At 38.8% G+C, this 27,294-nt stretch overlaps 1 protein-coding gene across 3 annotated transcripts in view; it reads left to right on the forward strand.

Moving 5' to 3' along the window:
* The window catches only part of klhl4 (kelch-like family member 4), a 28,689-nt gene extending 6,594 nt beyond the window's left edge, over positions 1-22,095 (forward strand). For all 3 annotated transcript variants that reach the window (XM_034136215.1, XM_034136210.1, XM_034136219.1), the window contains exons 2-11: positions 7,714-7,881; positions 9,006-9,142; positions 9,479-9,675; positions 12,501-12,713; positions 13,929-14,115; positions 14,193-14,417; positions 16,694-16,856; positions 18,135-18,347; positions 20,205-20,376; positions 20,762-22,095. In XM_034136215.1, the coding sequence (XP_033992106.1) occupies positions 7,739-7,881; positions 9,006-9,142; positions 9,479-9,675; positions 12,501-12,713; positions 13,929-14,115; positions 14,193-14,417; positions 16,694-16,856; positions 18,135-18,347; positions 20,205-20,376; positions 20,762-20,821 (1,710 nt within the window). In that variant the 5' untranslated portion in view covers positions 7,714-7,738 and the 3' untranslated portion in view covers positions 20,822-22,095. The remainder of the gene's footprint in view (positions 1-7,713; positions 7,882-9,005; positions 9,143-9,478; positions 9,676-12,500; positions 12,714-13,928; positions 14,116-14,192; positions 14,418-16,693; positions 16,857-18,134; positions 18,348-20,204; positions 20,377-20,761) is intronic.
* Positions 22,096-27,294: the final 5,199 nt, after the last annotated feature.

Below are 27,294 nucleotides of genomic sequence, written 5' to 3' on the forward strand. Positions count from 1 at the left end.
AAAAGCCCAAGTCTCCCTTTTATCTGGTCTGTGACATTCTAAGATGATTGGTCCTTAGGCTTCCCTGTGTGCCTTTGTTTTCATGCACCTGGGGACAATGATAGTGTACCTATCCTTTTGTTTTACAAAGAGCTCACCATGATTAAACAGTTTTCTGGATACAGACTCTCTGTCTACAGCCAGAAATATGTCAATGTGGATTAAATCAATGCCACGAGCAGTGGACGGTTGAGTTCCCTGAACAGAGCATGAATTATTCTGAGTTAAGATACAGTTTTGGAATCAGCCTGACATTCGGCTCTCAGTGTTGGTATAATTGGCAGATGTTCATGTTTGTGGGTCCCTGTATGTGAAGAATGCATGCATAAAATATGTGCCTCAAGGTAAAAATGTGTAACTCGCCAGCTTTCAATGCAGACCTTGAGTTCAAGATGGCCATGTAAAATATAGCACAGCCATTATATTTGGACAATAATACTGAAATATTAAAATGGTTCTTCTCTGGTGGATCATAAATATATCTCGGGTAGACTTGTATTGATATCCATTCATGAATATGATAATCAGCAATGTAATATAGCAAACAAAAAGTGTTTTGAATTATTTGAGGATTCTTCCCACCCGAATTGTCAACAATGTCAGAGAAACAAATCTTCTGTTATTCTAAATAACACTGTATAGAATATTGACAGACAGCTCCATCAATGTATCCCTTCATTTAAATAAATACATCGTCCTCTGTACCTATTTTACATAATTATTAAATCAAGAAATGTGCATTTTTCTGTTCATGCAATAGCAGGCTGCCAAATGAGTTTGACCAGGGCTATCAGGGAAGTACATAATTTAATGTGGTGAGATGATACGGGTGTTCAATTAAGTATGTGTATAATGTTAATGCAGTCATTTCATACCTGTGAAGCACTAGTTTCTGAGAGGTTTGGACAAGCACTGCATTTCGATGTAAAAAATGTAGCTCGTGACTGTGTGATACATCATGGCTTGTATGTTCTTCTACTGCTAAGTAGATGTGTCGATGTCACTGAGATATGCACATTCATTTACTCCACCAGCTGGGTGGCCCTATTACGTCTCACATCATAAAATCCTTGACATATAATTTGTCACAATCCCTCAGGCAGAATGAAGAAATTAGTTCTGCTGGCTGCGAGTTATACAAAAGTTGTAACCGTTCCTTTGTAGTTGGAAAAATATGTGCCAGTCATTTTGTGTGACATGCCCCTCAGTGATTAGTATCATTCAATGTCTACCAAAAAATCTGTCCCTCTACTTTATTCCTTTCTTCTATTATGTGTTCCTCACTTTTGTTATCCATATTCCAGATTGCTGTCAAACTGAACTAACTGGCACATTCAACCAAACAATATTTCATCCTAATTGGGTGGTTTTACTATTGGACAAAATACTGTGGTCACAGTGGCTATACATTTAGCTTTGTGCCTGAATTTAAGAAAGTATTCTTAGTATTAGTCGGCTTATTAATCATAAATGTATACGAACATGTATATCAGTTCAGAGGTTATTCAGCAGCAGGAAGGGTATTGGCAACATTACCATTGAGCTTGTGTCTTTTTTGTTATTATTTTTGTTGTAGTTATTTAAGTTTTGTCACACATTCTAAAAACCTGCCTTGATGAGTATTGAAGGAATTTCAAAAGGTCAATTGATGTCGTGGTCTATGCTGATTTACTTATTGTTGCTCTGTTAGCTTTCTCTTGAATGTATTTAAAGGTTTTATAAATAACATTCAGAACATTCATGAAGCAATAAACAACTATTTGCTTTGTAAAGATATAGTGGAATATCGGCATGGTTAGCACAGAATGAAGGCACACTTCCTCTGTTATTGTTGTAATACAAGTGTTTCTGTTCTTTCTTTATGTAACCGGGTTGGCAGTGCATGCATGTTAGTGCATGTGAGTCCCATCATAGATATACTCTGAATATATTATTTAGCCTATCCAACCTTTTACATCTGACTAACTGGTAGTTATCCACAGAGTTGTTAAATCAAATGTAGTTTAGTAAGCAGCAGATAATACCACGTTGTTTTCCACCCTTGCTCCTAATGCTCTATATTCAAATATATACTGTATATTTGTTGCGTCCTCATGACTATCATCCAAATAACCTCTCCCCATCGTTGACAGAGAATATACGACAGAAGTGAACCTGAATGGAATAGAAACCCTGACCTCTCCCACATAAACACTAACAGAGGATTGAGTCAGCGGACTGTTAGTTTGAATGATATCTCAATTCCCTCTCCACCGCCTTGGAAAAGAAATACCACCACCTCACCCCCTGTCAACAGCAGTAATTCAGATATTTGTTGGATGTCTCATAACACCACATGGCTTACAGGGTCTCGGTCTCCTTGTGACACATCCAGAGGAGGCGTCCTTAAGAGGCTGTAAATTGCAAAATACAGTATATCTGTTGTAATATCAAAATGACATCCTCAGGGATGTAGGAGATATTGCGATCGCATATAATTGATTCTGAGCATGCTTCAACTTTGCCAAATCAGCATTCTGTGTGCAACAAGGCCATTGCAGATGGAAGATAAAGATCAAACCAGAGGTTTTAGTAACCCCTCCTTATGCTTTTGCAGAAGGCTGTGGACAGAGGTACAGTTTTATTTTATGCTGGATACATTACTAATTTCTGTTCAAATGCAGATCAGTCATCTTTTCCACCCGAATGGACCCAGTTCAAAGCAAAAAATCCCTCACACAGCTTTCTATGAATGTTACACCGGCACTATGAGTAGGGGCTATGACTTCTGAGGCACTCACGTTAACTTATTTGCATTGAAGACGTTTCTTTGAGGCACAGACAACTGTGATCAAGCTGAAAATGTCATAGTTAATCATATCCGACAGCAGAAAAGTGTTCAGTATTTTTTTCTGTAAAATGCATGGTTTGCATATACAATAACATTTAGATCTGTTGGAGGATTTCAGGAAAATTAATTAAAAAGATGCGGTTTTAGTCACCAAATAAAAATGGCACTCAAGACATTTTTAAATCTGAATTTGTAACCCTCTAAGCTAGAAAGGTTGGAAATCCATATTGTATCTGGAGATCTAAATCTATCTAATACACAGTATAAACCAAATGCATGCAACCCAGGCTCCACGGCTTTAATAATATGGATTAAGTTGTTTACCCACTAACATCAAATGTAAATAAATTACAGATCTAACAATGATGACAGTCTCATACACTATGTGAGTAAACTGCCATCAGCAAAGCAGGGAGAAGCTTTCTGCTAAGATCTGCACATCTTTCACTTATAAGACGCCCACAACACACGCACACGCACACGCATGCGCACACGCACGCACACACGCACACACACACACACACACACACACACACACACACACACACACACACACACACACACACACACACACACACACACACACACACACACACACACACACACACACACACACACACACACACACACACACACACACACACACACACACTTTAAATCACATTTTCAAGCATTATAATGCAGAGCTCAGCATTGTATTCAAAGTAAACCTGTAAAGCCCCTGTCACACTCACACTGTCCTGAAATTGGATGGAATTGTGAATTTCGCACGAAGATGGCCCCGAACCACACACGAAGGCAACATTTACATTACATTTAAGACATACAACTGCAACGAAGTAACAAAAACAATTATGTTAAAGTACTATGATACTGTACTGATATTTTCAGACTTTGTTCTTTACTTTCTCTGTCTTTATATGTAGAAGATATTAAGTTTTCTCCGTCATGTTGTTTCCATAGCAACAACAACTTCCTGTCAACTCGCCTTCAAAATAAAAGCATCTAAATAAAACAGGAAGTTAACCTAAATTACATTTAAGACATACACCTGCAATGAAAGTAACAAAAACAATGTAATATCCTTTTCACTTTCACAGAACACAAATTGGGTTATTTACATAATATGTTTACATGATTTTGTTGTGCAATAAAACAACCAGATGGACACACGATAAAGGAAATGTTCAAATTCGGCTCTGATCGTAACAACATCGGGCCATTGGTGAGGGCATCTTAAGCCATCGTATGACCGCCGGTGGAGTTTCTCAGGCTCCGGCAGCAACTTCGTGAGCGGTGGCAAAATCTTTGACATGCCAAAAAATTGCCGAAGGACCTTGCGAAGGTTCATTTTCTTGTTGAATTTGTGTGTCCATTTTGCCGGGGAGAAAAATGCCCGATGGCACCGATGATCAGACGAAGATGACACGATTTGACAAGATGCCCTCACGAGTGCCTTACGAAGGGCAAAATGGACACACAAATTCCACACGAAAATGAATCTTCGCAAGGTCCTTCGGCAATTCTTTGGCATGCCAAAGATTTTGCCACCGCTCACAAAGTTGCTGCCGGAGCCTGAGAAACTCCACCGGCGGTCATACGATGGCTTAAGATGCCCTCACGAATGAGTTCACACACACGATATTTCCTTTATCGTGTTTCCATCTGGTGTCAATTTCGGGACAGTGTGACAGGGGCTTAAACAATGTCATTATTGAAATAAGATTTACCAACTCATTCAAATGTACCATCCCAACAGTGTTAATATTCTGTGCTTAGCAACACTCAATTATAATCTCTATTTTGAAATATGTTCATCTACTGGCACATTATTCCTCAGTGACTTCAAGCAGATATTTCCCTTAAGTTTTCAAGTCAATTATGTAGATTTTCATTATTAAACGGACATACTTTAACAGATGATTTTCATTTTTAATGTGTAAGATGTAACTCCTCTTGCAGTTTCTTAATATTCAAAACATCAATTAGTATGCCACCTGAGATTTTCATTAGCTTTTTGCAGAAATTTTGCTGACATGACTTCTCCACCATCACCTCTTTCTTTACAACGTGTGCGGTTTTGGTAAAAGCTGTAAGAAGGCAATATTTCATTTCTGTTAATAGCAGTGTCAATTTTCCACTGCAGTCTCTCACATAAAGAGCCCAGAGGCCACATTCAGAGCAGATTTCAAAAGACGTGGATCCCATATGCAGCTTCATTTCCTCCATCATTATCAATATTAAGCATGTCCGGTATTACAATGGAATGAGAAGAAGGAAGTCTGTTACGAAGCCTCAGTGAGATAGTAAAGTGCAGAGAGAAAAATCTATTTCTGTACAGAGTTATCATCTCAGCCTTACTGCCGGGATCAAGCTATTACAGTCAGTGTATATATTTCTCTCCACACAAAGCCGAATGACAGTAATACAGACTGTAAAAGCACAGAGGCATAGAGATCTCATGGAATATATAGACTTGGCATATGCTGCATGAGGCTTTGTTGGAGTTGTTAGATTCTCAACCCAACCCAAGCTACTCAGCAGCCTTTAGGGGCAAATGGCTGTTATAATCCATTTTGAAAGAGACATTTCCCATTTGGCCCAGGCAGGCACGACTTTCCCTCTTGTAAAGGGATGGAATTGACATTAGTTGGAATAAGACTGAGATTTTCAGCAACATGTCTAACTCATAACCTTTACAGCTACAGGCTAATCCTCGCTAACCAAAGCGCATCAGGAATTGTCCGACTTTTCAACTAGGATGACAGTTTTGACCCATCGAGAAGTCAGAATGATTATAGGAACACAAACATGATATTTAATATGCTGTATAACTCATATATTATTTTTAATGAGTGTTGTATCTTCACCTGAAAAGCTTGTCAGGTTTTTTAAATGAATATGTTTTTCTCAGATCCAATTTGACACATTGTGGTGTGATAACTTCAGGAAGGTGTGAGGAGATAATGACAAGACTTCAGGTGATATGTGTTCAGTCAAGGAAGAAAACGTCACATGTACTGTAGGATGAGGAGGGATGAAGCCCTCTATTTTATTCTATTAATGCATATAGGCAATTTGACTATTGTTCTATACTGTTCTACAAATGCAAGTTTGCACATTGAACATTTGTAGATAACAAAATATATCTACAGGCCCTGTTAGGGTGTGTGACTCTGTGAATTGCTCAGTATTATGTGATGTACAGCAATGTACCTACAGCAGTTTCTCTGGAGTAAGGTGTTCTGGGGCTTTAGTGCCTTAATAAAATTGGGCTATACCTCTGATGATCCAACCCTCTACTGAAAGTGAAATATATCCCTCAGAGAAATTTACTGCTCCCTAGAATGTGATACCAAAGCAATTAGTGTCGGAGAGATTGGTAGGCATGAAAAATCCTTACAGCATGCCTTGGAGCCAATACAAAGGCAATGCATCTCAGTTTTACGGCCCCATTGCTTATTCAGTCTTGTTTGGTGTTCCTCTCCAAGACTCCAGAGTCAGTGGGGAATTATCGTGACAGAGCAATAAATTACTCTTGCATTTAGCATAAAGTCTCCCAATAAAGGTTAGACTATAGGATTCTGCAGTGACCGGGGGGCAGTATAAACAAATCCCCAAGGGAAAATGTTGCTTTTAGTAATCGAAGAGGAGAAATCACACACCAGGCTGAAAACTTTATAATAGTGTCTTAATCAGGATATCAATAAGGGCCATCACTCCCTTACACCCCTCCTGTGTTATCAATCTTTGTATGTGCCAATATATTGTGCAGCCAAGCATGACAGGGTTTTCATTTCATTCTATCGACAAATCTGTAACTTTGCTAGTTTATGCAGCTCTCATGTTGCTGCATGAGTGGTAATGAGCGGGGATATTAAGTGTTGATTTAAATAGCAGTGACTTTTTTTTTTCTTGAGCAAAATCAGTCTTTAAACAGCTGCAGGACCGTGAGATGACAGTAAATTCCCCCGGAGAGGCAGCTTGGGTCTGTTTATGTAGCGTAACAAACAACCCTAAATGTCAATGAGCGGACTTGCTCTGTGAAGGACACCAAAGTGTCTGGGCTGCATTATTTGCCACGTGTCTGAGGGATTACTTGGGCGCCTGTAGAGCCGCATGTAATCTAGCAGCCTGTAGGGACAGGGACTCAGCCTCAACGAAATGCTGTAAGAAACAGGCTTGTTCACTTGTTAAGTCCCTGTCTTTGGAAAACCAACGTGCACACACAGATATATAGATGCACACAGGAACAAACACAAAGGCATACACACATTACAGACACAGTGACTTTCTGTCTGGAAAGCTGTTGCATAGATTGGGAAGCTCGCTTGTCCCATTGGACTGCAGTGCTCAGTTATCGACTTATGTATGGAGTTGTGTCCATAACAGTTTTAATTTCAGCTTAAGTGGCAAGAAAGCTGCAGATACACCTCAGGGAGTAGAGTGCGATGTGTTTGACTAGGCCTTTTTGTGTCCTCAATAATATGGTGCTTATCTTGCTTCGTACATATTTTTGATTTGATTTTTTTAATCAATGTTATATTTATGATAGGGGACAGGGAGAGGAAACAAGAGTTGGTTCAATTAATTAGTCCCCCTAAATTAAATGTCTTTGTTATTTCACCTAAAGTGTCCGATCTTTTCTCTTTGTTTTTGTCCGCCTTATGTGAAGTCCTCGTCAAGTGAAGTCATGCTGACGACTAATTCTTACATATGTCTATTTCCAAAATAAAAAATAAGAGGAAAGCTCATTGCAACAAAACCTTTTTAAGCAATTTAAGTAAATATTCATGCTTTAGTGCATTGTTTTAGCCTTTAACCATCTCTCTTCTCTTCCACAGGTTGGCCCTGAGCACCTTCTCCAAAATGAACACCAACTCCTCGGATGAGTTTTTCCAGGCCACAAATCATGCAGAACAGACTTTCCGTAAGATGGAAACCTACCTCCAGCACAAGCAGCTGTGTGATGTTCTCTTGATAGCAGGGGATCATAAGATACCCGCTCACAGGTTGGTGTTTGCGCTTCAGTCCTCTTTGATTTAATTAATTACACTGCATCGGTTTAGTTAAGAGATACAGAAGCTCATCTGAATTCACTTCATTAGGTTGCAGATGCGAGCGCCCAGGATTTGGTCTGGACCACATTTCGCATGTTAAAATATATTATGTCAGTCCCGATTCATCTCAGGAATAATCGAATAATCTTTAAAATGCAAGAGCAAGATTCTTCAGATTTTTAAGTGACAGGAAAGATATGCATACTCTATGCTCACTGGTTGGCATCTAAATCATGCACACTGCTTTAATCTAATTACACCACTGCACTTCCTAATTTCCACGTTACAATTGTGCAGTGGAGGAGCGGTGTGATTCAATACTTCTGCCAATATTGAGGCATCAAGCCCTCGGTTGACTGGCAGAATTGAACTTATCGCATGACATCCCCTGAATGCAGAGAGGCATCACGTTCACTGAGTGCATCTTTTTGTGTACGTCTTTCTACCGGCACATTTTGTTAGTTCATCAAGACAGATTTATAAAACAGAAACCCGAATACTCCACAGAGAGAAATTATAAGTGACTGACCTAGTTGAAATAGTCAGTTCTCTATCTACCGGTTCAATGTGGATTTATATTTGTAAAGCAGGAACGGTGTGTAGACAGCCAAAACAATACAGGATGAACCACAAATATTGAAATGTCGATTGCTGGACTGTGCTTTCCTTTTATCGCAGTGTGATCTCTCCTTCTCTTCATGATCAACCATTGTGTTGTATGAGCTAGACAAATGAGCAAACATAATTAGGAGTTGGAGCAGAGTAACTATTAGCAACATTAAGTCAATGAGATAACTTAATTCATTATACACTGAACGAGTTGAATGTGGGGGGAACAATACCAAAAATGCTGCAAGCACAGAAGCAGAATAAATCAAGTTAAGAAACAGTTACACATGAAAATACACAGAACATTGTAGCCGAATATACTGGAAAAATAGCCCTTTTTTGAGGAAACACAATGATTGATTCACTTACCCTTTAAACAATTCTGCATTCAGATCTCACTTATATAGTCAGGCCAACTAATGTACAGTACACAAGAGCAATAATTCACTGTGTTTCATTTATGGCAGACTGGTGCTGAGTGCTGTGTCGGACTACTTTGCTGCTATGTTCACCAGCGACGTGAGAGAGGCAAAGCAGGAGGAGATCAAGATGGAGGGAGTCGATCCAGAAGCCCTCAGGTCCCTGGTTCATTTCGCCTATACCGGTGAGTGCTCGTAAAGACGTTCACTAGCTCTTGTAAGTAGTTATGAGACTTCTGAAATCCAGCATGATTAAAATGGATCAATAAGGCTATTCATCACTGGGCTTACTGACTGCAGCAATCCAACAGTGTTGTTTTTTTTACTAGACAAATCCCATTTGATAAGTCTGTTGTTGGGAATATCCAGACCCCCAATTTCTTTATTCTATAATAGGGTAAAATAACCCAATGTTGTTGATCCAGTATGAGATGTTAATAATTATCTCCACAATGTGTTTGTCCTTACGGCTACCACCCGTCATGACATAAAAATACATTCTTCGTGTCCTGACATTGCAGGTGTCCTTGAGCTGAAAGAGGAGACCATTGAGAGTTTATTGGCGGCAGCTTGCCTTCTCCAGCTTTCACAAGTCATCCAGGTTTGCTGTAACTTCCTGATGAAACAGCTTCATCCCTCCAATTGCCTGGGAATACGCTCCTTTGCAGACGCCCAGGGCTGCGTGGACCTGCTCAATGTGGCTCACAACTACACCACGGTAAAAGAGCGAGTAGAACTAGAACATATTTATATGGCTGGGTGGGCTAAATTATTTATTTTGTAACTACAGTTTGCACCCTGAAAGTGGCTATGTTTTGCATTACTACACAAGGGTAGCTGCGGCAATGGAAGCTTTAACATTAAAAAGATTATCTAAACATGTAGTTTAATCAACGCTATATCCACTTTCACAGGACAGACAATCACCATTGTAGTGAATCAAAATTAACTCTTATTAACATAATGTAAAAAGCTGAGGATTCAATTGAATATGTTTTTATAATTTAAATGTATAGTAGCCTGTGTGATAAGCATTATTTTGTCAATGACGTCAGGTTTTGGTATAATGTACATAACACAGTGAATTATCGTGACCATAGCTAGGCTAGCTAAGTCAAATAACATGTCATGTTATTTAATGTTATTTAAAACATGTCAACCTGTAAAAGAATGACATATTTGTTTCTGGGTTATTTATTTAATATAATTTGAGTAGAGAAACGGAGGACGTCCACATTTGAATAGAAATTGAAAATGTTCATGCTTTCACTTTATCTAATTTGGTTATGTGGCTGTCAGTACCAGATACCACGACGCTTCACATTGATTAGTGCACTGCCAGACCTAAGAAATTGCAATTTTTATATATATGCCTGCAAAGAGTATTTGCATTGGATTAAGATTCATGCACACATTTGTCAGATAACGTCTTGCTGGCCATGCAGAAGTGACAGCATGAGGCAGGCGTTATCTCCTAGAGGACATCTGCTCAGTCTGTTTACATAGCCCCCATCCAGGACCAGGAGGTTAATCTAATCATCAAACTGCACAAGAGGGCCAACTTCCTGTTCAATCACTTGTGTAATGAGCAGCGAGAGCTGTGGGCTTCCTGGAAGTCCGTTCTCCGGGTTGTGAGTGGAGCAAGTTTTGTTTGGATAAGCTTGTTTTTCACGGTTAGGCACTGTTGAGATCCGCCTCAGACATCCTTTTCCTTTATGAAATAGTAGCCCTTTTTATATTGCAGTAGATAAAACTGTATTGTTTTATTTTTGGGATGAAAGTATTTTCTTTTAGCAATAAAACATGTTTATGTTACATGTCACAATAAATACCACAGAAATCGGATGTTATAAAATGAATCTCAATTAAGAAAGATATTAGAATATAGCAATCTGACTCTGCCAGGCCTTGCAAATTGTCTGGTAATCAAAATGTTCTTGAGCAGTAATTATGCTGCCTCACTCCCCTTAACATCAGCGTTCCTCCTCAGAAAACACCGTTATTACAGAATTACTGATTTGCAGTAGTTAAATCAATTAGTTTCCTATCCCGCTGATCTTGTTTTCCAAGCAGTTTACCACCAATGAGTTTGCCAGCATCTGAAAACACATCCTTTTAAATGTTTATGAAACACTCTGTTGAACTTTCAATTTGGTTGTCAGCTGTTCAGGACTGGTAATCACAAATAATTGGTTTGAAGTAACGTCAAAGATTTGGATGGCATTTCTCCGTCCTTCTTGCCACAACAGATCAATAGATGTCCCTCATTTCATTAGGGCTGTTTCTGTTAAGCTCTTAAAACCTGCTCTCATAATAGATTGCTGTAATTTGTTGCAAGTTGATGATCAATAGCGTCCATGTTTTTTTGTAATTGTTGAGCATCCAGTCTAAGTTATTCAGGCGGCTTAATATGTAATGCTTAGCTGCCTCGTTAAAAGATTGAAATCACTGCGTGATTATGGCACGGATTGCTCTGTATGTCTTTCATCTGTTTTAATGTGGGATATAACATATGCAGCAGAAGCAGGAGGGTGTTTTATATAGCATCATTTTAATGGAGCTGCCCAGAGACAATGTCCTTGAAGAGGTAGTCATGCAGCGTTGTAATGTCGCCTGGGCTACTGGCCAGTAAATGGAAGATCAATCTTAAGGCAGGCAATAGAAACCGTGCAGCTTCTACAAAACTTAAATCTGGACACTGTCTGTGTGTCATGGTAATGTTGGGGAGCAATGCCTTTTTGTTTCTCATCAAAAGGCTTAATGGTTTCATCTACAATAAGCAGCACAAATGTTGTGTAAGCTTATAAAGAGGCTTTTTCTGGAGGTGTTTTATGCCAGATTGATTTGAAGCCCGCTGCTATGTTGATTCTTTTATATAGTGAGCCAGCTGAGTGTACAAATGTGTAAGAGATAGAGTGTATTTCATCAATGTAATCTGTGGGGCTGCAACCAACGATTATTATCTTTGTCAATTAATCTGACAATACTTTTCTCCATTAAGAGATTAATTGTTTGGTCAGTGTTATTCAGTGTTTGCCAAGCACGAAGATAGGGTCCTTAAATTACTTGTGTAATGTAGATATCTTACTGTCGTCAAGTAATAACAAAACTAGAAAATAATAGCTTTTTTATCCGAAAAAAAATATTCAAACTGAGGAATGAAATATTAGAATATTTGGCCATTAATTGAATGGTTGACAACTAATCTATTTATCTTTACAGCTGAAGTGAGTTATATGTATATTAAATCATTGATAGATACCTCTAAATGTGCTCTCTCAATCTATTTGCATTCTTTTTACTTATTGTCTCTGTTCTTGTTCCATTTGGTCCTCACACACACACACACACACACACACACACACACACACACACACACACACACACACACACACACACACACACACACACACACACACACACACACACACACACACACACACACACACACACACACACACACACACACACACACACACACACACTGCACCTGGCTAATGACTGATTATTATCTGCCTCCTACACGTCTCCTCTGTGTACCAGGAACACTTCCTGGAGGTCATTCAGAACCAGGAGTTTCTGCTGCTCCCCACGGCTGAGATTGTTAAGCTGCTTTCCAGCGATGACATCAACGTCCCCGATGAGGAGACCATCTTCCAGGCTTTGATGATGTGGGTGCGGTATGACGTCCAGCAACGACAAAAAGACCTCGGTATGCTGCTCGCCTTCATCCGTCTGCCTCTTCTTCCTCCACAGGTGAGATAACATGGAAAGGGGTAGAGGTGGTGTCTAGGAAAATGTATGTTTGTCTATAGGAAAAAAGGCCCCTACCAATGTTAAATAAAGCATGACATACTCAAATGTTCAAAATCCAAAGATATTCAGTTTACTATCATTGCAAATTTAAAATGTTGGAACCAGGCAATAAAAAATTGCATTTTAGTTTGAAAGTCAATCTACTAAATGATGAATTGACTACTTGTTTCAGCTATAAGTCACATACATGAACTGAAAGATAACAACCCAGTTCACATCCAATTGACCACTGTAAGGCCGTGAACTACCGTATTGTCAATAATCCTTTTGTTTAGTGGCTGTACAAAAACAATTCTACTCTCAATGATAAATCAAACTGACAGTATGACAGCTAAACATAATCTTTTATATGCATTACCAGACTTTAAATTGCTTGCTTATGTTTGATTTATTATGGTTTCAAGCACAGCAACTCAAGTTTTATGACAGCTGTATTTCAGATAAGAAGCATTTACAACTGTGTCATGTCTGACCAATTTACATACCATCCAACCCAGATAAGCAATATTTTCCAGATCTGAAGTATGAAAACATCTCCTTTTTTAAATTATTGCTGCTTTATTTTCACTGACAGACTTCCAAGACTAATTATGCACATGTTTTTCACTCTCACTTTATATTGGTGATTAATAAAATAACCCTCAACATTATTGTCAACACAACTTTGAAGTGAATTTTTGTAATGAATAACACAAATAAGTGGTAAATATTATCCAGCACAGAAGTTATCTCATAAATTGTCTTGGGAGATGTTGTCGGTTGTGAGGCAAATAAACATCAGAAATAATCAATGTGATTTTCATAACCGTTACTGTAGAAACTGAAAAGATGAGCCGCGTAGTTCCACATAACTTGCAGGCATAACAAGATCCATAGTTTTATAAAAAAACATGATATGAGGGTTGAAACATTAAATAAAACCAAATAAAAAAGTGTTCTCTTGTCAAAGCAAAAGCTACAATCTACTGCGTGGGTTCAATAGTAAATAGAGGTAAGATGTTTAAAGAAGCCCTATTATACACATTTTCAGGTTTCATAATTGTTTATTGTGAATCTACTGTGACATGTTTTCATGCTTTATTGTTCAAAAAGTACTTTATTCCTTTTTTCCTTTTTTGAGAATGTAGCCTATTGATGTGATTTCTTGAATTGTAGCTCCTTGCAGATCTGGAAAACAACAAGATGTTCTCTGATGATCTGGAATGCCAAAAGCTTCTGATGGAGGCCATGAAGTACCATCTCCTGCCTGAGAGACGTCCGATGTTTCAGAGCCCAAGAACCAAACCTAGGAAGTCCACTGTGGGCGCACTTTACGCTGTAGGAGGGATGGATTCTACCAAAGGTACATGGCCCGTATGCTCAAGGTATCAACACACAAGATTGTATTTGACTTAATTGTATTACTTGCTGTGGTTTTAGGCTCCACCACCATAGAGAAGTATGACCTGCGGACTAACACTTGGGTCCAAGTTGGAGTAATGAACGGACGCAGGCTGCAGTTTGGTGTAGCAGTAATAGACAACAAGCTGTATGTGGTCGGAGGGAGGGATGGACTCAAGACGTCCAACATGGTGGAGTGCTACAATCCTATCAATAAAGTGTGGTCCACCATGCCACCGATGTCAACACACAGACATGGACTTGGTAAGTGTGTCCAATGAGATAAATATAGCTGAAATTAGTTCATTTAACAGTAATAGACATATATCGTAATAGCTCGATAATTATATGCTCTACTATCGATAGAGTATAGAGTGGTGCAGGGATGAAATATTTACCCAGAAGTAAGCTGCGCATGGGTTCCCTCGACAAAAAAGCAATGGGATTTCTCCATAGGATTTTGGAAAATAGCTCGAAATAAGGTCTGTGGAAAACGAACCTGTTTGATAAATGCACGCTTTGTTCAGCCGGATAATATCCACATGTCTACCCTACTTTTATAATACTCTAATCATAAATCTAATGGCCAGAAGCAAAATGCTAACGTTATGCTATAAACGAACTACAGCAGGGTCGCACGACTTCAACGTCACGCCAACTTAAGATCGATATTCAAAAATACTGATTCAAAATTGTACAAGTTGAAGCGTTTGTTTGAACAGTTTGCAGGAGGCAGGTACTTGCTTTCAAGAAGAAGAGGGGCAAACAAACTTAGCGGGAGTGTTTTACGTGTTCGGCGTAATGACGTACAACTTCCTCGACAACTTCTGTAGTCCTATTCAGCCACATGTTAACAACCATCGTTTTTCAGACACGTAAACTCTTCAAAAGTCACCAGTGGGGTCACTGCTGATGTATTTAATGTCGTAGAACAAAACGTGATCCGTCTCTTAAATTTGTGTCAAACACAGACCTTATTTCGAGCTATTTTCCAAAATCCTATGGAGAAATCCCATTGACTCCGAGACGATGGAACCGGTAGTGGTCAAATGCTAACTCACTTCCGGGTTTTAGGACTTGACACTGCACCACTCATTAGGTGATCTTGACAAAGAAAAGGGCACATTCTTTCATAATCTATTGATTAAAGACATAACAAAATTACTTTGCCATTCCAAAAATATATAGTCACTCATCAACCATTTTAAAAGTACAACAACAATTGGACACTCTCTAATGGCAAATACAGTATGTCAGTAGAGCTGCAACTAAATATTGGTTAGTCTTCTCATATCAATGTTTTAATCAAATGTATTGATGAACAACTCCACCATAGCACCATGTGGTATTAAGAAAACGATTTCCAAGTCCTCCATTTTTCAATGTTTTTCTCACTTCCATTTATTATTGTGTGTTCGTTTTTGTCATACTTAAGCCAAATGTATTTTGACTTTGTTATTAGTTTTTTGTTATGATGTATAAGCTTGGTCAGGCAACCTGGTGTTAGGAAAAACCAACAACTGCAGGATGCATGCTCAGGAGGGTCACAGCAGGCGTGCTGTAGAAAATAATCATACATTTATTTTTGAGATACGCAGACCTTTGATATCTTCACATTCGCTTATCAAAGCTGGGCATGCTGTGCTGGCTCTGCTCCTCTTTACCCTTCCCTGCCCAATAAATCTCATATCAGAAGCATTTTGATTCACAGTTGAAACAGGTCTTGGTAACAGAACAGGAAGATCTTGTCAAAGAGTTCATCCCGCTCACCCACTGTGGTCGGACGTATCAGCCAGCCCAGGAGATCACACTGTACAGATTACCTCTGTTGTCTTTGATCCTCTCCGTAGCAAATGTCTCTTGCTGCTTTGCCTGTGACATGCATATTTTCAGTCTGAATACATTTAAGCTTTTCTGTCTACCAACATCTCTGCCCAACCATTTCATGCTGCATGCATTATCAGTAAGGACAAGTAAAAGTATTTATTTGTATTCCAAAGCCACTAGTCGGCAATAAAAAGGAGTTTAACCACGACAATTGCTTTTGTCTGACAGTGTTTATGACATTCGAGGTTTCTTGAATGCGGTCTTGCCCTTATGTTCCTTCAAAATAATTGAACTCTCACCAAAGGAAATAAGGGTGGTAATATACAAATCCATTGTGTAAAACATCCTGTGCAATGTTGCTGGGTGAAAACGCTTTCCTCTGTGACTTGGGAATGAGAAACAACCATGCAGTTTTATAGTCTTCCTGTTTTTCTGAATGCAGTCGGTCAGCTACATGACTCACTCTGCCCAAATCTAAAATGATAAATGTACCTCTGTCGCAGCTCTTTCTAAGAACTGTTGAAAGAAGACAAGAGTTTGGTTTGGTAATGCCATTTAATTTAGATCATCCTATACAAATACATACAGTATATTAATACACAAAATGTAACAATATTAATAGATGTCATAAGTGTTCAAGAGGATTGTTTTACTTCTTTACTAAATCAAAAATGTATTTTGGTCATTTGTATCTCTCGTTTCTATTTGTGTAGGTATAGCTGTGCTAGAGGGCCCCATGTATGCTGTGGGAGGCCACGACGGCTGGAGCTACCTCAACACGGTGGAGCGCTGGGACCCGCAGGCCAGACAGTGGAACTACGTGGCCAGCATGTCGACACCACGGAGCACCATGGGAGTCACAGCACTCAATGGAAAGTAAGTAACTTAATCACACCAACAGCCCTGCAGTCATTTTAATGCTTAAAATGTGCAACCTCACACTATGAGGATAAGTATATTGTCGTATTTCTGTGACTTTGAAATATATTGGATCCTGAGGTCGATCGAGGTCACTGGCATCTGTAAAGCCACAACCAACAGTGAAGTGGTGCAGGGTCTGCTTTAATAAAAGTTGTCCTTTTAAATGAAGAAAAGATGAATGTTACAGTGTTGAAGAACAAAAGACTCCCCCACACTGTCCTCTTCACTCCATCAGGTTATATTCATTGAGTTCTGCTCTTCCACATAACAATGGTAACATATGAAAGCAAATTGTGTATAGAGATAGAATGTAAATATTAACATTATATTTGGTTTTAGATAGATAGAAGCCATCTGTTATCTTCATGAAAAAAAACTATGACAGGAACCTAAGTAGAGATTATCTTTATGATGACAATAAAATATTCTGAAAGTTGATTTGCAGACTGTTTGAAATGTAAAATAAACATGAACAATAAATTGCCTTGTGAAATGGTCAGGAGAAACGTAACTTGAAATGAATCATGCAAAAACCACAGGCATGGTTATGTAACTTATAGTGCACTGGTCCAGGAAAAGCTGTGCAGCATTAGTGCAGTTGTAGTTTGACAACATTACAGTACACGTCTTGAATGCAAAATCAACCCTTGTGGTCTGTGTGAGATAAACTACAACGTGGCTGCAGTAGTCAGCAGCACACAGTGTTCGGATCTCTGAGGTAATTTATACAGTGTAATTTAGACTCTATAAAAACACTTTGTATATTTGAATGAACTAAATGCCTGACAACATTATTTGAAAGTAAATTAAGCAAAGAAAAGACCGGCTCTCAGACTAATTTAAATATGTTTCTGTGCCGAAGGAGAAAAGAGGCTGCTGCTCTGCTACATCCAGTATTCAGTGTAAAAGTCGATGCTGAGTTATTTCTGCAACTAGGTCAAAAATAGACAAAAAGGAAGCTGTTTCCCTAGCCTCTACTTTCTTGCTGTTGGGCCTGTGAGCTGCAAGCACTAAACACATTGATGTGATCTCTCTGGGAGAGAACACTCTCAAGGAAAGGGCCTTTGAAAAATGGCATTTACTACTAACTCCTCTGACAAAATCTGTCATGTTATCATTGTTTTGTCATGCTTTTTAAAACATCTGATGTGAGCTACTAATGTCAGATCGACCAGGACTTTATGTACCTGCCTGATGTTAGGGATTTTTAACTCATTTTGTTATATTGCTCAGATTGTTTGCAGTAGGTGGTCGAGACGGCAGCTCGTGTCTGAGGTCCATGGAGTGCTTCGATCCGCACACCAACAAGTGGAGTATGTGTGCTCCCATGGCCAAAAGGCGAGGAGGAGTGGGTGTGGCAACATACAACAACTTCCTGTATGCCGTAGGCGGACACGACGCCCCCGCTTCTAACCACTGTTCCAGACTCTCCGATTGTGTTGAAAGGTCTTTGAATGCTTCTTCTCTGGAGAAAACACACACAAATGTTTTGTAAGAGGTTTTGAATTGCTGTTGAATTCAGTCATGGGTGGGGACCAGGCTGTAGAACAAAAGGGAGACAAACTGTTCCCGATCCCCACCCTTTTCCTGCATTTTAAGACACGTCTGTGTTATACTACAACAATACTCAATTGAACAGATCATAGTTTCCACACATTGTTTTATAACATAGTATCTGGCACCATCTGTTGGCCATAATACCCCCCTGAACCTGAATGGGATGTGACTCTGTAGAGCACCTCCAGTCGTTATTTAATTATAAGAATTCAACTCCAATTTTTGTATTAGACCTCATGTTTGTGTGCTTACCATTATTTGTGTATTCAAAGCATACGATACACTGCTTCTGCAACCTTTTAATTCACATCAAATAATCCATTATTATTTCTTAAGCGGAGAAACGAGAAAACCCCTACATATACATATACATACATTTAAAAAAGTTTTTGTAGGATAATACACAATTGTTCATTTTGCACTATATGCTGTTATACAATCATTTACTTCAACTTCACTCCTTTCAAAAAACACATGGTTAAAGTAGACACATATCTCTTCAGCAGTGTCTTTTTTTCTGATCTTTAAAACAGTGATTTTACTCACAGGAAGCATTGGGGATATTTGGTATTGAGATTTTTAGTTGATTAGCCACTTACGATAAAGCTGGACCAATGGACGTTTTTTCACCGCCCTCTGGCAGTGAGAGGTATCGCCACAAAAAAGAGAGCAACAGAGAAGCAGCTATCTCCAGATAGAAAAAAAGAGCTGAGTTCAGAGGAAGGATAACATAATAACAATACAAAGTAAGATTTAATGAGAGCGCTCCTGGGGTTGGAGGAGATATCTCACCTGCAGGCATTTGTGCTCCAGCATGGGAAAGTCGCCACAGACACCAGACACCATAATTCCTTCGTTGTATCAAATTATACAGAGAGCTTTCCCTCCTGGCAACAGGCTGCATCAGCATTGTGTGAATGTGTTAAGCAAGGTCTTCATTGTAACAAATGTTCATTTATCTAAAAGTCCCCCCACTACAGCTTTAATGTCTGACTGTCTCCAAGATCAGTGTTAAACACTTTTACCCCAACCCCAACACTCACTTTTAAATGCAAATATTTTAGTTAGTAAAACAAATCAGAGATATATAATATTGAATAATTTTGAGTTTAATGGTGCATTTACATGTAACGCTGTTACATATTATTACATCGGACAGTGTTTTTGGCGTTGTTGTTGCATTTGGTGTTTATATTGAAAAATGTCCTAATTACAGATACATTTCTTCTGTCATATCATTAGTTGAATCTTTTCGCTTAAAACTGTTTTATAAATATAAATGACTTCATTACCAACAAGTTATTGAAGAGGAATCATATAAAGTATCATACTTTCCTTCAACAGCATGGTAAAGAGAATCTCTCTGAGGACCCAGCAGCCACCAGCATCTGTCCAAGAGACCATTTTTGCTTTTAAGTAAACAATCTGGCTCTCTATTTGGGCTAAAAAAGAGTTGCCGCCAGTGACCATTCAGACATCTGTGATTAAAGAGTGGGAATATAAGGATGTTTAAATTGGTGGGGAAGGGACACTGTTTCCTCTTGAGATTAATGCTGATATGATGAATCTTTTAGACCATATATTTAAACTTTGAATAACCTTTAGGGCTTTTTGATGTACGGAACATAAAACATAATTTAGACACCGTCAAAACACAGGACAAAAGAGACAGCAACATGTTAACATAACATCCTTATCATCATCTCAATCATAATGCAAAAACAAGTAAAAATATTGCAATTACAGGTATGACCCAAAGACGGACACATGGACCACTGTGTCGTCCCTCAGTGTCCCCCGGGACGCAGTGGGTGTTTGCCTGCTGGGGGACCGACTCTATGCTGTGGGGGGGTACGACGGCCAGTCATATCTGAACACTGTCGAGTCCTATGATGCACAGAACAATGAGTGGACAGAGGTAATCCCAAAATCATCATGTTGTTACATAGCACAGTTTAAATATGATATTGACATTGTTTCATATTTAATAAAAAATTGGGGATTTTTAACTTTTAAAATAGTTTAACTTTTTAAAGGAATTGCCAATTATTTTTGCCAGAAATGGTTGCTAATAACATCAGTGTCCCAGCTAACATAATAATAATAGTAATGCATGTGATTTTTATAGCGTACATCCTTTGGGAAAATAAATCAAGTTGTTGAATCCTATCAATATTCCTTAGCTTGCTTTGTGTTCCCACTCTTGCCTCTGTAACCCTCTTATCCGCATGAAGTATATGGGATTCTTTTTGAAGACGGCCTCAGATGGGAGGCTGCATGTTAACCTCTCTGTCGTCCTGTAGGAGGTCCCTCTCAACATTGGCAGGGCAGGCGCCTGCGTGGTGGTGGTGAAATTGCCTTGAGCGTTTTGTCTCACGACATCATGGGAAACAAATGAGAAAGTGGTGAAGAAGAGTGGACAAACAAAACAGCGGATCAAGGACACATCCTTCGAGAGTCATGTTTTTTTCTTTTTAACTCGGCTTTCAACATTTTCAGAGGGAAACACAGACAGAGCCTTGCCCATAAACCATTGTTCCTATCATTAGTGGACATGCCTTCCCACTGGGGAGGACTTATTCAGAAACTGGAATGCAATGCACATTCTCCACATTCTCAACCGATCAAGAATTTTCAGACTTGGCTAAGCTGTAGCAAGTGCCAAGCCTTTGTTGTACTGTTTTGTTAGTTTTCTGAAATGTTCTGTGTATGTCCATAACATTTAATTTAGAAGTGACATATTGAGTAAATTAGCCATCTATACAGAGACTTTTCTTATCAGTGCCATCACATACAATATATTTTGGGCTTTATATTTCACTTTATAGCCACTCAATTGAAAGTTGTTATGATACATACATGTAACCAAGTACCTGTGTATTTCCTTAGTGAGTGGTCTGTACAGATTCTTACTCTTTAGCAAAGAAGACCACTGTGATGAGTTTGTCCAGACTGGTTTAAAGAACAGGAATGAAATCAAGCTTTTTGCTAAAATATACAACTGAACATTTTCTTTTTTATTGAGACTGTAGCTGCAGAACACCAAAGTAATTTGCTTGTCTTAGAGGTCTTGTTACACTTTAAAGAAAAGTTTACAAAATTGTAAATTACAGAAAATATATCATATTGATATTTCACACTGCTGTACAGATTTTTGTGAACTTTCTGAAACCACATGTGTTGTTAGAATCATGCTTAAACCAGTGCACTCTGCTGACCACCGATGTGATTATTATTGTTATTATTCTTTTTGATTTCTGGGCATGCTGGCTGAGCGAATGTTTGACTTGATTTATACAATATTATATATCAAGATCCTTGTCTGTTCTGCATTTTTAAGGATATGATGCCTTTTCGGTCATGTGGATGATCTTATAATTTATAACATACCCATTGGATTCATTTAGAAAAAAAAGCAGACTATGTCTAAGTGACAGCAGTTGCAACTAAACCAGCTATCTGAGTCTTATGTGCATTACTCAGAAACAAGATCTTACTTGTATGTCTTAAAAGTAACAACAATAATGACTTTATCACAATAAGAACACTTTGTACCTGTGTTTGGGGCCGAATGTTAGTTTTTATCATAATTTTGTACAGCATGCAAACCTATAAATAAACTTTCTTCAGTCTTCTCTGCAAGTTCAGATCCTTGTGTAGAGCTGAATGAGGCGCCTAGGCTGGGATATTTAAATGTCCCTTGCTCTGCTTTAAGTAAACTAAACCGATTCCTTGACTAAACAGACTTGGAAGCTACTTTGATGTCGGCATTCACCTCAGTGTTCTTCTCATTGCAGCACCCACTTTTTAAATCATTCAAGCATGTTTGAGGTGCCACTCGACAGACTGAGGACCAACTGTTATTGCTTGCGTTTGATTTTTTTCATTGTTTACCATCCAAATAGTTCACTCTGCCTCACCCTCCTCTCACTTGTTTGGTAAGATTTAGATTGTTTTTGCAGACACAATTTGGGCTTATATGTCCACAGTTCTTCTTCGGAATACACCAAATATAACACTCCTTTATCTTTCATTTATTTTGAAGCAAAGCCCTTTTTGCACAATATGTATCTCATTTGATGTGAAGATAAATCTCCTCTAACTTCCTATTTCGGTTTATCTGCATCTCCTGTCAGATCCTGTAATGGAGATCAATAAAGGATAATAGCTTTCTCCTTAGTTCACCTCTGGAGGGTATCATCTAACCGAAAGCCCTACCATGTAGAATATCTATCTCCATATATCTCTGTCTAATTAATTCAGCATAATATAATGGCTGTAGTAACACGAGCCAACAGTGATGAAAATAGCTTTATTCAATTTGTCCCTGCAATGGATAACATTTTTGCACATTTGTAACCTTATATTATTTTCTTGGGAGGTCTCTCACTATTGCTAAATCCTACATATGTTATACTAAACTGCTTTGCAGACTCCGGTCAAGTTGCTACCCAATAGTTAGCAACTGCAGTTTAAGATGTGGCGAGAGTATGACACACTCTCACAAAGTCAACATGTTTTTCAAGTCTGTTTCTGGCAATAAGGGCTGTAGTGAGAATTAGCTTTTTGCTGCTTTGACTCGTGTTAATTGACTTTTGCTTAATGTTTTGCAGGAATTTCTAAGTGATAAAAAAATCACATTTACATTTAGAAGAAAGGTGGTGCTGCACTGATCTAGAGCTGGCTGAAGTTTGATATCAAAACCATGTCTATCTTTAACATATTATTACCTAAACATTTTAGTATTTCAAATGATTAAATAAAACATATTGATTTATAAAAGTTTCCAAGTTTCTCTTTGAATTTCTTCATAAGAATTCAACATGCCGGCGTATTAATACGTATGTCCATTTATTGTACATTTCAGTCATCTTCAATTGTTTATCACTGCACTTTTATCCAAGTATGCCATCTCAACACAGCCCAATTAGTTCACCCTTCCCTGCAAAGTGTACATTCACAACCGAAAGCAGGCATTATCCAAAGATAAGTGAAGATACAATATCAGGTAACAAGGCCACACTTTATGATGATTCCATGTTTTCATGTTGAATGAACTTGAATATAAACTACTTTCCTTAAATAAGGTCCCCTCAACATTATTACAAAGGAAGCGATGGAGACAAAAACTGGAAATGAAATGTGGTTTTGTGTATTCAGTTTAGAACAAAAATAATACAGAAAGTTGGAACCAGATGAGAGCTTTTAAGCGTGAAGGTCCCAGCACAAGTTTAGATTGTTAACTACTATTTAAGGTACTAAAAACTAATGCAAACAAAGTATTGATATATGCATCCATCCATGATCGATGATGTAAGGGACAGTTTCGCTTAGTTCATTTTAGCAGTTTGAAGACACACTCATACTGTATGCTCCTTGATGGTGATGTAATAATATCATCCATTATCAAGAGAGGGTGCTGTTGCACTGCACAGAACACACCAAACCACACTTACCACCGCAAACGGAAAATCAAAGATCTCCAATACCATCACTGTTCATAATAAATGTCAACCGGCATTAAGAATGCCAAGGACAAATACTTGAGCTAATAACTCTGCATAATTATTAAGACATGATGATGAAATGTTGGGAAATTGGATGTTAAGGCGTCTCCTCTTACTTTCAAATGAGCATCATGCTGAGTTTTAAGGGAAGCACGGAGACTATACAAGCAAGATGAATCCCGACTTGAGAGGTGATTTGTCAGGTTTTAAAGGGATTTTGGCATCACAAAAGTTTGATCAATCTCACATAATTGTGTGACAAATGGAGACAGATTGTTCTATTTTTAAGCTCAGCTCCTTGCCGTTTTAGGGGGATATTTTTTCAGGAGTAAGAGTGCAGCTCTGCCTTGTATTTTATTCTCTTTTGTGTGCCTGACAGTTAACAGAGATGGAAAGCGATGAGAGAACGCTGCAACAGCAGAGTGTGAGGATAGCAAACATTGTACCAAGAAGACACATCATATGTTTACCAGATTGCTTTCTTCTTATACATATTATATACATAAAGATAACAAGTTTTTATAAAGAACAAAACATTGCATTGCAAAGATAACATGTTACAGATATTTGGATTGCACCAAACACATTTTCTTCTGCCAGATAAATGATAACGCTGCATAATTGTCTGCTGTCAAAATACTGTCTCAGAACTTCAGTGCAGCTCAGTTGGCCTAATGCTCACTGAAGAATGTCTGACAAAAAAAGATTTGGATGGTTTATTTGTCAAAACACAGTGTTCTAAGAAAGACTGAGAATAAAAAAAACAGCATGCGAGGGATCATCTCCACCATGGGGACAAAAGACAAGATGGATCCCTCTACAAGTGCCACAACAAACTGTCAACTTAGAATAAGATTGTCTCGTCAAGCCTGCTTAAATAAGCCTGTTAACATGGCACTTTTGACATCTTGCATTGGAGTGCTATGTCTGGCAAAATGTTGTGTCTTCTCTTCCCAGGTGACGGCAAATCTAAGTTACACTGTGACACATTTTTTCAAGCGAATGAATTCAGAAAGAGGCAAAGATTTTAACATATCACATGGGCAGCAGGACAGTAACCAGAGATGTGTGTTTCTGTTCGGTTAATAATCCAGATGTGCCTGAGAAATCCCCTGCTTGAGGAAATACAGTACAAACTATGGCCTTTCAGTGACACTGGCGGTGATAAAGTAGTTAGCTGCGCTTTCTTGAGTCCAGCACTGATACAAAGAATGACAGTTGCTTTTCTCGTCTGATCAAAGGCTGCAGACAAGTGCTGCAGAATGTTTCTCACCCATTTCTCCCCCCTAAATCCTGTCTCTATCTAATGATAGTTGAATACATTGTCATCTCATTATCTTTGAAGAGGGGATGGATCCCTCCCGTATGAGTGGGCACTGTGTCTCTTGCCATCAGACGGGCCCTGAGATTGGTGAAGCGCATTCTGGTCTCATTATGTTGAGTGAGAGATATCAGACACATCCCATCTGCCTAACGCCTTCCGCACACATGCCACCATGCTTGAGTCATGCAAGCTGGTTGAGAAATACTGCAAGCAGTATCTGTAATTCTATAATTCAGCTGTGAGGCTTGAAATCTAAGCAGGTTCGGGCACTGGTATTAACAAAATCACTGCATGGTTACATATAACTTAGTATTAAGAGAATACAAAGGAGCAGGGAAGTTTTCGTTTTCTGTGAGAGTGGTAAATATCGAAGAGTCCATTACTCTTAAGACATGCTCTAGCCTGCATCTCATATATCATTAATATTGCATGTCGTTTTTTTCCGTAATGGTTTTAAACTAGTACACAAAACTAATTTACCCCCCGGCAACTGGCTGCAAGGTTTATTTTATAGTTCCTTCAGACAAATAAAAGGAGAATAGAATCTGCAGTCCCTTCCAATTCTCCAATTTGCAAAAACCCTCCGCGGGGTAAAGAAACAGCATAGATAGGGGGGGGGATTCTGAACACACAGAATCACACAATCTGATGCAATGGCACCTTAAATTGCAACCGCAAAAATTATCTTAAATGAATATGATTAGCTTTATATATTGTAGCTTACTCATGCTTTTAAATTAACTTTTTTAATTTGGACATACAGTTCAATTCCATTCAGGAATAGTTTTGATTAGCATGACTTTTCTAATAAGAATGAATAGTGCTCAAAGCCAAAAGGCAACAATAACGTGTGACAGAAAGGCCAATTTGGTCCCAGTTTCTCTTCACTGGCTCTAACAGATGTCATGGGCCAATTGCCAAACATCTTATCGTGGACACAGTACAGTGAAACCACAACACTGATCTACATGATGAATGTCAGATCAAAATGAATCCAGCCATGGTTTTACCAGCTTTGAATTCATGCATGGGGAAGCCTGTCAGGGGCGAGAGATGATGTGGACACTGGCTCTCACTGTTTGTCAAGATTTTACATCCCTCCCCCTCGCTACTCGTTTGAAGCTAGTCATCTGCTGTCTAGCAGCTTGCTGCCAATACGCCTGAGAATCTAGATTCAACATTTGTGGACTTCTTAAAAGAATGAATGCAATTAGACTGTTTTGTGGGTGTAAAGCCTCCCTTTGCATACACCATGCAATCTATCATTTTAATGGGCATCAACGTTCCCAGGGAACACGCTTTAATTTGGTAACAACACTTGTCTATTCCTTTTTCTAGGTCTCTAATGCTGACAGTAAACTAGTGACCCATCAATAGATTTTTTCTTTCTCACAGCAGTTTTGCCTCTTTGGAAGGCTGCGTGGAATAGAGAAATACAGAACTAAAAGCAGACTTTTGGATGTTGAGCTTCAAATGATGTTTTGACATCAAATGGGATAATGAGGGGCCATCAAAACCAGAAGAAGATCACCTACGCAAACAGCCCAATTCTTTAAATAAAATGTGTTGCTTGTTTTGTGACTGATATCAAGACAACAAAGTTGCTTTTGTCCAACTCACTTTTAAATTCTTTGCAGCATCAATCATCTAGAAAGCATGATGTCCACTTCAATGACACAAGCTCTCGCTCCTCTGAACGACACACGCAATATACATTTTACTGCCTCTTTTTTCCGATAAATCTTTGCAATGGGAGGGGACAGCGTTGCTTGTGTGCCACTATTGTATCGGCTATGCCTCTTACCCCGTATGATCTTTCTCTCGGCACATTACTGCTGCCCCAGCAATGGCCGCTTACGAATTGCCTCCAGAACTAAATCACTTCCTTTGTCAGACACGACTGCCTTTCTTTCCCAGACCCATTGCTTACTGCTATTGTTAGTGAAGATGAACAGCCGACGACAATTAAAGGTGTGGACCATTACTTCTGCTGAGAGGAAGGTTA

The sequence above is a fragment of the Trematomus bernacchii genome, unplaced genomic scaffold (genome assembly GCF_902827165.1).
Source record: "Trematomus bernacchii unplaced genomic scaffold, fTreBer1.1, whole genome shotgun sequence".
NCBI classification, from domain to species: Eukaryota; Metazoa; Chordata; class Actinopteri; order Perciformes; family Nototheniidae; genus Trematomus; species Trematomus bernacchii.